The sequence below is a fragment of the Candoia aspera genome, chromosome 3 (assembly GCF_035149785.1).
Source record: "Candoia aspera isolate rCanAsp1 chromosome 3, rCanAsp1.hap2, whole genome shotgun sequence".
In the NCBI taxonomy this organism is placed as follows: domain Eukaryota; kingdom Metazoa; phylum Chordata; class Lepidosauria; order Squamata; family Boidae; genus Candoia; species Candoia aspera.
This window is the reverse complement of record NC_086155.1, coordinates 95,287,887-95,302,826: the sequence shown is the minus strand read 5'-3', so window position 1 is coordinate 95,302,826 and position 14,940 is coordinate 95,287,887. Positions and strand designations below refer to the sequence as shown.

General features: G+C 36.5%; 1 protein-coding gene across 1 annotated transcript in view; it reads right to left on the bottom strand.

Annotated features, from left to right (window-relative positions):
- KCNT2 (potassium sodium-activated channel subfamily T member 2) overlaps window positions 1-14,940 on the bottom strand; it is a 240,259-nt gene that overhangs the window by 134,102 nt on the left and 91,217 nt on the right. The window contains exon 3 of the mRNA XM_063298399.1: window positions 7,981-8,080. Coding sequence (XP_063154469.1) covers window positions 7,981-8,080 — 100 coding nt within the window. The remainder of the gene's footprint in view (window positions 1-7,980; window positions 8,081-14,940) is intronic.

Genomic DNA, 14,940 nt, shown 5'->3' with positions numbered 1-14,940 from the left:
CTTGATTATATGGCAGAATCCTGTTTTTAATTATTATTTGCAAATTACTTATATTTTGGACTACTTGCCACATCTTCCCTTGAGCTGCCAATTATAAAAGCATTCATGTCAAAAGAAAGAAGCATACATTATCCTCCTGACTTCACAACTTTTCACTGGGAAAACACACACACACACATATGTGTGTGTGTGTCTGTGTAAATAGCTGCAAACTAAAAGCCATGCATGTGCCAATTCCAAATTTAAATGTTAGAGATTTTCCAAGCTAATCTGGAAGATGGCACAACTATCCACAGGAATAATAATGATATTCCTGGGAACCACCAAGATATCTACTAATGGGAAGACTCATTCATACCATATTAGTTTGCAGCAATATCCTGGTTTCTCCTACCAGTATGTCATCTGCTCTGTTCTCTCCCAAGAGATGAGATTCAGTTTGGAGGTAACTGTCAACTTTAAAATAATGCTTTCAGTATTATTAGGTTGCATATAGTGCATTTTATATTCCAGCTATTAAAATAAACAGCTCTGACATTCTCTGTAGATATATACTCCTAGGAAATACAATAATTATGGGAAACAAATACCAGGCTTCATTTATTATAGCTACCTGTTTCATTAAAATTACTGCAACTACAGAATAAGATCTACAAATGATGTTTCTATTATTCTGTTAGAATTATATTATCAAGAGGAAAGGAAACTATAGTTAGATGATTGTGAAGATTCAGACTGACTTGAGATACATTTCATCAGACTGACTGAAACTGGAAATTTCTAAAGTTTTGATAAAGTTTCATGTATAGTATATTTACTTGAAAGATAACTAAAACTAAGGCAAACCTTTTAAAAAGGAAAAAAAGGGGAGATTAGATGTAAAATTATAAACAGCACAAAACAACTGTGCAATGCCTAATTTCTCTACAATGTCAAGCTAATGCTGTGAACTTTAGCTGAAGCCAATCCTGAAGATGTTTTTTTTCCCTGAATACTATAAATGTACTTGCATGCACAACTGTGTGTTTGCATATGTACACACTGTTCTGAAGCTACATTCCAAGAATAAAACAAGGACAAGACAAAAATCTAATTTTAATTGAATAAATAACTACTGAATGAGATTAATTCTCAATAAAAAGGCACATTTCAATAAATTCTATAAATCCTGTAAGACAGACTTGCATACACAACTCTGTTTGCCTATGTCTACACACACTGTTTCAAAGCTACATTCCAAGAATAAAACAAGGACAAAAAATCAATTATTTTTAATTGAATAAATAAATAGTGAATAAAATTAATTCTCAATAAAAAGGCACCTCATTTCAATAAATTCAATAAATCCTCCCCAACAACCATTATTTCTTACAAGTACTTGTAAGAAGTATGAAGGGAAGGAAGGGAAGGTGGAAGAGCAAAACAGGACACTGTTGAAGTAACTGGAACCGATAGCTAAGTATGGAATAAAAGAAAAGTCAAAAGATTTTTCACAGAAAACTCAACAAACAATTTTGCTATGCATAGAAAGTGCAAATGTATATACATGTAGTCCATAGTAAGTTTAATAGTGCTTACTCCAGGTTAGAATGCATAGGCTTCTGCAATGATCGGAATGGATCTGTTTATCTCAGCTTATTCTACATGATGGCAATAGAAATATGGAAGAAATCTTTGAGGTAATGGAGATAGTCATTCCTTTCCCCCTCTGCCTCTTTTGCATAAAGAGAACACCTCACAGCTGGACTGTGAGGCAAATAGAAACCTTTGCATATTTACTGTATAAGTACCATTGATTTCCTTCAGCAAAGGATCATTACCTTGTCGTGGTGCTGGAGCTTGAGCACCTCAATGATGCCATGAGGTCAGACTAATGCGATCCCTGGGAAGGTAATGGCAACCCATCCCAGTATTCTTGCTGTGAAAACTAAATGGATCAGTACAACCAGAGATATGTCGGTATACCACCCGAAAATGAGACCCCCAGGTCGGAAGATGGTCAAAATGCTACTGGGGAGGAACAGAGGATGAGTTCAACTAGCCCCAGACGTGATGACGCAGCTAGCTCAAAGCCGAAAGGACGGCTAGTGGCCGATGGTGCTGGTGGTGAACGGCGAATCCGATGTTCTAAGGATCAACGCACCATTGGAACCTGGAATGTAAGAACTATGAGCCAGGGCAAATTGGATGTGGTTACTGGTGAGATGTCAAGATTAAAGATAGACATTTTGGGCATCAGTGAAATGAAATGGACTGGAATGGGCCACTTCACATCAAATGACCACCAGATCTACTACTATGGACAAGAGGACCACAGACGAAATGGAGTAGCCTTCATAATTAATAGTAAAGTGGCTAAAGCAGTGCTTAGATACAATCCAAAAAACGATAGAATGATCTCAATTCGAATTCAGGGCAAGCCATCTAACATCACAGTGATCCAAATATACGCCCCAACCACAGATGCTGAAGAAGCTGAAGTAGAGCAGTTCTATGAGGATCTGCAGCACCTACTGGACAACAGGCCTAAAAGAGATGTTATTTTCATCACGGGAGACTGGAATGCTAAGGTGGGCAGTCAAATGACACCTGGAATTACAGCTAAGCATGGCCTGGGAGAACAAAACGAAACAGGACATAGGCTGATAGAATTTTGCCAAGACAACTCACTCTGCATAACAAACACTCTCTTCCAACAACATAAGAGACGGCTTTATACATGGACTTCACCAGATGGACAACACCGAAATCAGATTGACTACATCCTTTGCAGCCAAAGGTGGCGGACATCTATACAGTTGGTAAAAACAAGACCTGGAGCTGACTGTAGTTCAGCTACAAACTTCTTATTGCACAATTTAGGATCAGACTAATGAGATTAGGGAAGACCCACAGATCAGCTAGATATGAGCTCACGAATATTCCTAAGGAATATGCAGTGGAGGTGAAGAATTGATTTAAGGGACTGGACTTAGTAGATAGGGTCCCGGAAGAACTCTGGACAGAAGTTCGCAACATTGTTCAGGAGGCGGCAACAAAATACATCCCAAAGAAAGAGAAAACCAAGAAGGCAAAATGGTTGTCTGCTGAGACACTAGAAGTAGCCCAAGAAAGAAGGAAAGCAAAAGGCAATAGTGATAGGGGGAGATATGCCCAATTAAATGCAAAATTCCAGAGGTTAGCCAGAAGAGATAAGGAATTATTTTTAAACAAACAATGTGTGGAAGTGGAAGAAGACAATAGAATAGGAAGGACAAGAGACCTCTTCCAGAAAATTAGAAACATTGGAGGTAAATTCCAGGCAAAAATGGGTATGATCAAAAACAAAGATGGCAAGGACCTAACAGAAGAAGAAGAGATCAAGAAAAGGTGGCAAGAATATACAGAAGACCTGTATAGGAAGGATAACAATATCGGGGATAGCTTTGACGGTGTGGTCAGTGAGCTAGAGCCAGACATCCTGAAGAGTGAAGTTGAATGGGCCTTAAGAAGCATTGCTAATAACAAGGCAGCAGGAGACGACAGCATCCCAGCTGAACTGTTCAAAATCTTGCAAGATGATGCTGTCAAGGTAATGCATGCTATATGCCAGCAAATTGGGAAAACACAAGAATGGCCATCAGACTGGAAAAAATCAACTTATATCCCCATACCAAAAAAGGGAAACACTAAAGAATGTTCAAACTATCGAACAGTGGCACTCATTTCACATGCCAGTAAGGTAATGCTCAAGATCCTGCAAGGTAGACTTCAGCAATTCATAGAGTGAGAACTGCCAGATGTACAAGCTGGGTTTAGAAAAGGCAGAGGAACTAGGGACCAAATTGCCAATATCCGATGGATAATGGAAAAAGCCAGGGAGTTTCAGAAAAACATCTATTTCTGTTTTATTGACTATTCTAAAGCCTTTGACTGTGTGGACCATAACAAATTGTGGCAAGTTCTTAGTGGTATGGGGATACCAAGTCATCTTGTCTGCCTCCTGAAGAATCTGTATAACGACCAAGTAGCAACAGTAAGAACAGACCACGGAACAACGGACTGGTTTAAGATTGGGAAAGGAGTACGGCAGGGCTGTATACTCTCACCCTACCTATTCAACTTGTATGCAGAACACATCATGCAACATGCTGGGCTTGAGGAATCCAAGGCTGGAGTTAAAATCACTGAAAGAAACATTAACAATCTCAGATATGCAGATGATACCACTTTGATGGCTGAAAGTGAAGAGGAACTGAGGAGCCTTATGATGAAGGTGAAAGAAGAAAGTGCAAAAGCTGGCTTGCAGCTAAACCTCAAAAAAACCAAGATTATGGCAACCAGCTTGATTGATAACTGGCAAATAGAGGGAGAAAATGTAGAAGGAGCGAAAGACTTTGTATTCCTAGGTGCGAAGATTACTGCAGATGCTGACTGCAGTCAGGAAATCAGAAGACGCTTAATCCTTGGGAGAAGAGCAATGACAAATCTCGATAAAATAGTTAAGTGCAGAGACATCACACTGACAACAAAGGTCCGCATGGTTAAAGCAATGGTGTTCCCCATAGTAACATATGGTTGTGAGAGCTGGACCATAAGGAAGGCTGAGAGAAGGAAGATAGATGCTTTGGAACTGTGGTGTTGGAGGAAAATTCTGAGAGTGCCTTGGATTGCAAGATGATCAAACCAGTCCATCCTCCAGGAAATAAAGCCAGACTGCTCACTTGAGGGAATGATATTAAAGGCAAAACGGAAATACTTTGCCCACATAACGTGAAGACAGGACACCCTGGAGAAGATGCTGATGCTAGGGAGAGTGGAAAGCAAAAGGAAGAGGGGCCGACCAAGGGCAAGGTGGATGAATGATATTCTAGAGGTGACGGACTCATCCCTGGGGGAGCTGGGGGTGTTGACGACCGACAGGAAGCTCTGGCGTGGGCTGGTCCATGAAGTCACGAAGAGTCGGAAGTGACTAAACAAATAAACAATAGAACCATTGATTTCAATAGCATTTACTGTAGTCCGCTCAAGATGCAATCCGGCAATCACAGTCAAGGAGAAGCAGGGATGAGAGCATGTTAGCCTGTTCATCCTCCCATCTAGACAAAGTGAAGGTCAGGCTATGGTATAGCAGTACACATACAAGCTTGAATGAATTCAATCAGCAATGAGCTTAGGTACTCTTTTCCCTCTCCTTCAGCAGCATTTAGTTTTCCTTCTCATGAATGCTAGCTAGCTTGTCGACTTTTTTAAAATAAACAAGTCGGGTTTGAAGCAAATTCTGGTAATTTAAACAAGCTGTTACATGCCATTATTTGAAGCTCCTTTTTTAAGACTCTGTGACTTAAAACAAGGTCTTGTTCAGATCTAACAAAGCCAGCTTTCATGAAAAATGAAACTAAACTTTCAAAGAAAATTTATCGTCTGTGGAGTTGAGGCACAGCAGCACTGGTCTCTTTTCCTTGTTGGAAAGCAAAGGCTTATGCAGAGAGATTTAAACAGGATTGTGCTTTAAAGTCAAACATTTTTCCTGGATTTGGATTAAGGCATCTACAATTGGCATATTGCAAACCTTTCCTGCAAATACTGACTTTGTGTGAGCACTAAACTTGTCCAATCTATGAGGGCTTTTAGACAGGGCTATTGGTTTGCATGAAAACAAAAATTTTCACTTTGTTAGTTAAAATTTAAGGTAAAGTTGGTCAGAGGCACACTTTTTATGTAGTTAGCAATAGTCAAACTGCTTTACTTTTAAATTTAAAAACAAATACACTGTATTTATATTGGCCTGAACACACATATACATTCTATATACAAAAGTCTAGGTAACTCTTATAAATAATAATATCAACTGTAGCAATAACAGTAATTTACAGAACACCTTTCAACAAGATGTATAATAATCAACTGAAAAAAACACAAAATGCCAGAATGTGAAGGACAGCCAATAATTACAAATATTTATATAATAAAATTGCAAAGACACAAAAGCCAAATAAAAACCCACATAATTTATAATCAGTAAAGAGACAAAGCCAATTAATGAAGCCCTATATCCTGGAAAAATAACTAAAAAATCATTCAAATAAATGGCAACAAGATAATTTGAAAGCTTGTTCGGTTTCTAGCTAAAGATCAGATTTTACAATATTGCCCAGCTGTGATCAGCTTCTTCCATTACATCCTGTACTGGAAAAAAATGTTTTCAAAATCTTTTTAAAAATATTAAAATCAGTTGTCTTTCAGGGAGCTGACAGCCTCGGTGCTAGAATACCCTGAGCTGTGAAAGTTCTTTGGGAGAGCAAAGCACATCCCAAAACACCTGTAATGCTGCATAGAGAAGGGTAGCAAAGGGCCCTAAAAACCCAAACCAAAGTTTGAAGGAACCTGTGGTAGATGGTTATGGAAAAAACAAAGAAGAACAGTAGGAACAGACAACACAAGCAGTGATACCTGAACTGAGTCAAAAGGGAAAGAACTAAAGGTCCGACAAATAAACTGTTATGATAGTCAAGGTCTGACATAGCCCAGCTTTCATCAGGAGCCTCAGTGCCTTTGTGGTCAGGAAATGGAGGAGCTGGCAGATATTCATGGCACGGGGCTGGGTTATTTGAGGGACTACCTCTTCCCAATTACATCTGCCTGTCCCATCAGATCTGGCAGAATAGATATACGACTGAGACAGTGAGTGGGCATTCATGCTGTGATGTTACCTCCATCTTTAGCTTTAGCACATAATTGGTCCTGTCTGCTAAGGAGCTACATCTGGTGGGACCCAGAGACAGACCTTTTCTGCCTTGGTGCCCACCTTATGGAACATCACCACCACCCCCGCCCCAGGAGGTCAGGCTGGCTCCATCCCTGTTAACTTTTCACAAGTCCTTAAGACTTGGCTAAATCATCAGGCTTGCGGGCCCAATGGAAATAGTGACTTGTTGTGGTTGCTCCACTGTTGTTAATATCTGTCAATCTCTCCTTGCCTTTTTAAAAATTGTAATATTAATTTTTAATTGTTGGTTGTTTTTTATATTATTGTTTTCTAAATTTTTTAATGTGTGCCACCCAGAGTCACATTTTGTGAGATGGTCCGCTATATAAATATGATATATGAATGAATGAATGAATATTCATTAGATGAAAATAACTGGCTTAAACAGTTAAATTGTGCAAGACAGCTTGCTATCCACTGAAACCTCCCATCTCCAGCAACAAAGACAGAGCCATTTCTCAGCCCTGGAAACAGATAGGGGGTCTCTCTCACACACGTGGAGAGGGAGAGAGAGAGAGATGTTTGGGATGAAAAACTAAGATTTTAGGGTGACTGAGACAAGTAGTGGGCATTCATGCTGTGATGTCACCTCCATCTTTAGTTTTAGCACATAATTGGTACATCTGAATATCACTGCAAAAGATGTGATACTGGAAACCGTCAATGGAAATCAGTTGACCCAAAGGACTGAAATAAACAATTACACAGGACCATCTCCTGCTGGACACCTCCTGAGAAGGAAATGCCTATGACAAGGAATTACTAACCAATACAGAAAAAGAGTAATTACTAAAAACGAGATAAAAGAATGAAGAGAAGGCATTGCTCTAATGGCCAAAGATCTCAACCAGGGCACGAGTATCTGATGATCCAAGTTATCAAATACTGCAGAAAAGTCCAGAAGCATCAACACAGATGACAGACGCTGTGTCTCGATCACCAATTCATATAAAAAATAGTGCATTGTAATGTATATTATGTGAGATACAAAAGCAATGACAACCAATGTTCTTGTCTCCTTAACATTTTACTATATCAACAATTTGCTAATGAAGATTTGCTTGTAATTTTATATTCCTCTCTCCTTGCACATAATGAAATATGAAATTGGACTACAAATGACTCCTCTAAAATTGAAATTGTGTTTGGAGATCATATATTATACATGGCTGATCTTAGTTAAACCATTTCTCAAGTATTTTGAGAGAAAAATTAAAAGAAGTAAAGATTACCATCCATGTTGCTGATGTGGATCATCCAGGAGGACTCGAACTATATATAGCATGCAGCTTAAAAGTTTGAGTGAAAAATTGAATAAGCGAATTCTCAGGCCTGTTGGGAAAAAAAAGGAATGTGAATCAAACAAAATTAAGAAAAGAGTACTTACAAGTTACTAAATTGACTGAAAAGGTATTTCCTCAGGCCCATCAAGAATTGTTTTAAATAATGAGAATGTTAAAATATTAATAAATATATTGATTGCAACTTCTACAAAACCATCTCCCCCCTTATCTTTGGATTATCTTCCTCCAAGTGGGAAAAAAAAGACAGGTAAAAACATTGGCAAACATCAAATTCTACATCTTTTCTCATCCAAGCAGAATCAATATCCCCACTTGAAAAAAAATAGGAGCAGGGGGATCCATAGTGATGGTTTATGGGCTTCAAAATGGCAAGTATGACTAGGCAATCAAAGCCATACCCCTGTTTAATGTATATTACAGGCACTGTGTGCTTGTTAAAAGGAATGGGGCTTGGATCATTTGGTTGCACCCACCACTTTGAAGCCAGTACCTGCCACAGCAGTCACCATTGGCTTTTTCCTTGGATGGAGAAATGGAAATGAAGGTACCCACATAAATTTGCTCAAGCTAAGTTGTCTTATTCTCTATCACAAAGCCAAAGAACTTCCCTATGGAGGAGAATCCAGGAAAGATAACTATTTACTGGTGCTTGGTGCATGATTTATTATCTATGGAGCATGTGGGAACAATATACTGTAAGTTATTTAAAGCACAATACTGTTGACTAACATACATTTCATAATCTATGCAACACAAAAAAGTAGTCATGCATACAGGTTAACCAGCATTATTATGAAGCAATGTAAACATTTCTGTTGCACACCAACTTAGGCACAGTTCAGTTTTCAGTTTCCAGGTTGCATTTAAAGTGAGCAGAACAGTGTATTTTGATAGCTAACACTGTTAACTATTATAAACAGGCCTGTGATTACAGGTATAATATTTTATATGTCATGGAAGATATTACATGCCAAAATGTATTATGAAAATGGCTAAAATGTGCACAGTAATATATAGAGAGAACAAGAGGGGAAAAAGAAGAAAAATGCAAAAGAAAGTATGTACTTCTTTTTGGCCAAACTAATGAGGAGACTGGCTGAAATGAATTTAAAGATGCAATTAATACAATCAATCAATCATCAATTCTTTCCATGCAAAAGGAACAAGTATAACCAAGGTAGTATCAAACTTAAAAACTGAACAGGTGGCTCTCTTTTGTCATTTAGATTATCAAAGAAGCTCCTTTACCTTATAAGGGACAAAGATTGAAAAGAAGCCAGAAGTCATCATCAAAGCAGAGCAAATACCAGTATTTGTTGCAGCAAGAAATTCCACCCAAAACAAGCAAAAGTCCCATTGGGGTATATCAGATCCTGCCTTTGACTGGTCACTGCCACTAACAAGGGTGAGAAATTCTCTGATACATTATTCACCAATTTTAATTCTCTTTGCATTATTCAGTGATTGCTTCCTACTCTGTCAGAGCACCATCTGGCAGTAGCAAATGATGAATGCTAATGGCATTGGAAGTTTTAGTAACATGTGCAATGAACAATTATATAGTGTTTTCAACATGTTCTAGAATCAGTGTTTTAATATCTTTGTTACTGTGCATTTATACTATGAGGCTGCATCTATCATAACAATAAATTCCAATTAAAGGGAAAAAGAGAAGGGGACTGTTATTTGAAAGTCGCCAGTACTCTTCACTTTAATTAAAGTGGCAGACAATACCCCAAAGTTTATAAAAGTTCTATGATGGCTGGCATAACTGACATCCTCCAGTGGAGATGAAAATCTTTTCCACTGCAGCCCACAATCTTTAGTGTCACAACTAGCCACCATTTTATATGTTTTTTGACTGGGAAACATACAAACCTAATGAATGCTTTCACTGCATGTGTTCCATTCCTCATTTATCCTTGCATCAACCCTATGAAGTTGATTAGGCTACGAAGTAACTTGTACAGGATCACACAATGAGCTTCTGATTCTGATGTACAGCCTAACAAGTCATCCATTACAAGGCCTCTTAATCTGTGTAAATCCTGCCTAATTCTTACAGGTAGATCCCATGTGAACCTGTCCACTGCTGCTAAAGAAACTGAACTGGACTCAAAGATGAAGACATCACTAGACTGAATGACACTTCAGACTAATGAAGCTGTACCAAACAAATGTTTCAGACCTTTGGAGGCATATACAGTGAACTATTTGAGTAACTTCCTCTTTTTATTTTTACTTACCATAATCCAATAGTCAAATAATCTTACATAGCTAATATTTATCATTCTGTGCTATAACTGAGTTCCAGAAGCTTATTTGGACACAAATTCCTCTTCTTTTCCATTTTATATTACACATATAACAGAGAAGGTATATCTCCTCCACTATATGTTTAATATAAAATGAAAGAAACTTAAATCTCTAGTATTTCTCATCAAATATGCAGAGAAATATTCTTCCTCTCTTTCTGGGATGATGGGCACCCTATAAAACTCTTGCATCATATTATGACCATCTTAGGACAGGATGTGCCATTCACCATTTTGTTCCAGGGATATATCTGAAATTAACACAGGTCTATAAAGCACATGGAACCCATTAAGTTTTCCTTTAAGTAGTAAACAGATAGTATCAATGATTATTAAGACACAATAATCATTGATTATTGTATAAGGTTTTGGCATCTCTCTGCTGATGTATGGAACAGAAATCTGCTTCTCTGCTAAAACATGAATTTCACTTATTTTTGCTTCCTACTTTAAAGACCTTACAAGCAGCCCCTTTATTTTACTTTTTACTTTTACTTTTCTCTGCCTTCCTAAGTCCCAGAAAGCTTTCCTTCGTAAACCTAACAATAAAAAAGGCAACAATAAGAACAACAGTCATTCTTAATGAATGGAAGATTCCTGAGGGTTAAATAGCATGACGAACAATATGGGATTCTCTTTTATTACAGATACTTAGGACAGCATCCAAAAAGTAGTATTTTCAAAAGCTTTTCAAAAGTATTTTAAAGAAAAGTGTGTAAATTGTTACCTAGATATTCTGGATTAGTTACCAAGTATAATTAAGGAAAGCTTCCATATCTTTGGGGAAAAAATCCCAAAATAGCTTCAGGGAAAGCCTGAAGCCAATCATGAAAATTGAATTGTAGTATACTATATTTGGAAGATTATGTAAGACTTTTTTTTTACATATATATAATTCTTGCTTTAAAAGAAGATATAACCCCATCAGAAAATCTGTGCTGAAAATTAACCTGCTAATATATTTTGGTAGCAACAACTTTACCTTATTGAAATAAAAATAAAAGACAATCTGTATTAAGTTTGATCAACAGTCACCTACTCTCAGAAAGACCCATGGGGAAAAAAACTCAGTGGATTTGAGTCAGACATGATTCAAATCCTAATAATTTAGATGGGTCTATTCTAATTATAACCCCATCTGGTTCCAATTAACTCACAGTTACATTGCTATTTAATAAAATATCAGAGTTAACAATTATATGAATTCAAAAAGGAAACTAAACAGAATACTACCCCAAATCAATAAATGAAAATCCTTTAAGTCACTTGGGTGATTTCCTGTTGAAGTTTATACTCACATAGCTATTCCCTCTGCAAGGATGAGAAAACGAATTTGGATGACATTACCCAAGGGACTTATGGAGTCCACAGATTTCCAAAGATCTCTTAAGACATTTCTTACTATAAGCTCTTTTTTGTCAATGATTTGTTTTTACTTTGTGTGTAACTTAGAAATGACCTGGGCAATAATTGCTTATTGCTCCCGTGTGTCCTATTCTGTTAAGGAGTTGAGTGAGCTCCTTGGCATTTTGAGGAGCAGGTTAATGAATGGAGTAGGAAAATGACCACAACAGGTAGTGGAAGAACTACAGTGAATCAAAACCAATTCTACTGAAATCTCAAGACTAAGTTCTCAGTACCTGTGCTATCAACAAGTAAGCAGCTGTTTCCTAACACTACTATGTCCTCACAGTATTGTCTAGCAGAGATTTCTCAGGCAGGGTTTGTAGTAATTTCACCTATCTGGCAGAATTAAGGCACCATCAGAGATCTGCTTAACTGGAGATGCCACAACTGAAACAAGTTAATCTACAGACTTGTTTGCTTTGTGCTGTTGCATGTCTTGAAGATATATAGAACTGCAATTGACTGTACATGTATTCAGTTCTCACCCTGGCTGCTGTTTACACTGTATAGGAAAAAAACTGATGGGATCACCTATATTAGAAGAAAATAGCCTTCACTATAACCAACTAAATATTTTTCTGTATAGGCTGCCCACAGTGATAGTTGCAAGCGTAGTTTCAAGGATTCCATTCTTACACAGGACTAGCTTCAGTTGATTAAGCTACTTCCTGATTAAGTCACCATAACAACCTGATTAAGCTACCACTTCATGCAGATTTTTAATCCTATTGTCTATTATGCAGGCTTTTATGATTTTGTGGTTATTTCTTGCATTTGTATTTTAACTGCTTTATTCATTTTGTATGAAACCTTATGAATATACAGTAAATAAGAAAATAATACACCTGATGTCTCAGTGCAAATATAAAAATAGTACCACTAGAAATTATGTTTATAAAGGTTCAGTTGCAAAATTGATCATGAATTTCAACAGATCACCCTATCAAGTACTATATACGAATTATTAAGGGGATTATTAAATTATTAATTATTCAAGGGGAACAGATTATAATTTAGTGGTAGATTATACGTTTTGCATTTAAGCAAACACAATATAATGCTGAGGAATTCCAGTTAAAAGATACCAGATAATTGAGATGGGGGGGGGGATGTATATTTGAGATACCAGTTAACCAATGCTAGTTGTGATTATTGGCTTTGGGTTAGATGGATGATTGGTCTGATTCACTCATTCACATTTGCCTTTCTGTAGGAATATTCATCTCTATCCACGCTGGATTCCCACACTTCTTGGCAGCCAGAAAAGACAGCTGCCTACTTCCTCTACCACAAGACTGGCACAGTTTTAAGTTCCATTCTGAGAAATGTTTCACTGTAGAATAGATTGATTGCCTTGATCCTCCCCAAATCCTTCCAAAATAGCTAAGCTCGTTTTAGTTTGACTAAATATAGCTGAGGGCAGGAAGAAAGGGCACTGCAATCCTTCATTCTCATGTGTCTAATTTATTCAACGCTTGAAATTTTACAGTCAGAATGACCATATATTTGAAAAGTGATGGTGAAAATTTTTAAAAGACCCAACTGAAGAACCTCACTTATATACCAAATATTTATATTTCTTTCCCTACATGATATTGCTCAGAGAAACCAACATTTAAAAGAAAGTAGATCAAAATACAAAATCAAAATTTGATTAAAATGTAGCATAAAAACATCATATCCTACAGAAATCAACAGGATAAAAAGTTAAAACAGTATTAACTCTCACATTTTATTTATTTTATATTTAACTTTTTCAATATACATTATTTTACTTTTATTATTAGCTGTTTTCATATTGGTTGAGTTATAGGATATCAATGCTTAAAATGCATTCGAATTTCAGGGGGTTCTATTACAGATGAATCCTAACACTTAGTATAATGTGACATTTTAAGGGCCACAGCAGAAGAAATTTAGCAGGTTAAAATCCTGGGAATGGAGTAGGCTACAAATTTAAGTAAACAAACCAAACATCTCAGTAAAATTCCTTGCAATCAAGGAAATGATTCACATGAGCATCAGTTTGCATATGAACCAACAATAAATGATATAGCTTAATCTATATAATCTCTGCAAGTGAAAAAACTGACTGATGAATGCTACTTATTTTCACTGTAAATAAACACTATCCTAATTATAATGGCATTCCAATTAAAAGTTACTGAACAGAAAAGCATAAGCATATGACATAGTATTAAAGGATTAAATTCAGCCCATGGGGTTATCCTGCACAGAGAATAATGTTTATTGATTAAAATAAATCCTTCTAATTGTAGCTTTTAAAAAAAAGTCACTTTATGTTTTGTGCAGGACGTCAAGCAAAGTTTGGAAGTAACTGCACTAAAAAGTGACAAGGGTCCAACTGTAGCATCATTTTCTCTGTGTGTGGAAAAGTGTTTCTTCTTGATGCATTTATCAAAAGAGAAAAAGGAAAAAAGTGACTGTTTATAAGATTAATAGTATTCTTTCTCTTACTTTCCCATTTAACTTTCCATCTATCCAGCAAGTACATTCATACAGTATTCTCCATCAAGCTTTGTCAGAAAAGAAAAAAAAATGTGACATTTGTTATTTAGTTTAATCAACCTTCATTTCCCCTTAATTAGTTAAAATTTCCATTTGTTGCCATTATAATTTTATTCACTAATGTTATTGTCATGAAAAAGGAAAAAGTGATAATTATAGCTTACAGTCTGTTTCTCTGTTTCATGAAAGATAAATTGATTGATTAAGATTCCTATCTTGATTTTTCATCAATTTATGTCATAACATTTAAAAAAATGGGGAAAAGCAGACACTATAATCATAGAACAATGGACCCACTGAAATGAAGACGATTTCATTTAGCCACTGAAATAAACTAAGAAAGGTAAAGAAAAATGAAGGAAAATATGATCAAAACATATAAAACACAGAAGTAAAATGATCTTGCCTAGAATGTTTTAAAAGGAGAAATATTCTCCATATATCCATATCCATATCCATATATACAATCTCCAAGTTTCAAAGGCTTTGTAATTTATAACACCACAGCCAACTCTTCTGTCATGAAGAGTAAAAGACCTATAGTTCCCCCATTTTTTTTCCTTTTCTCTATCTGTTACATCTGCATTAACACACTATGATCAATGCATACCATGATTAGTTTTAACCACAATATGAG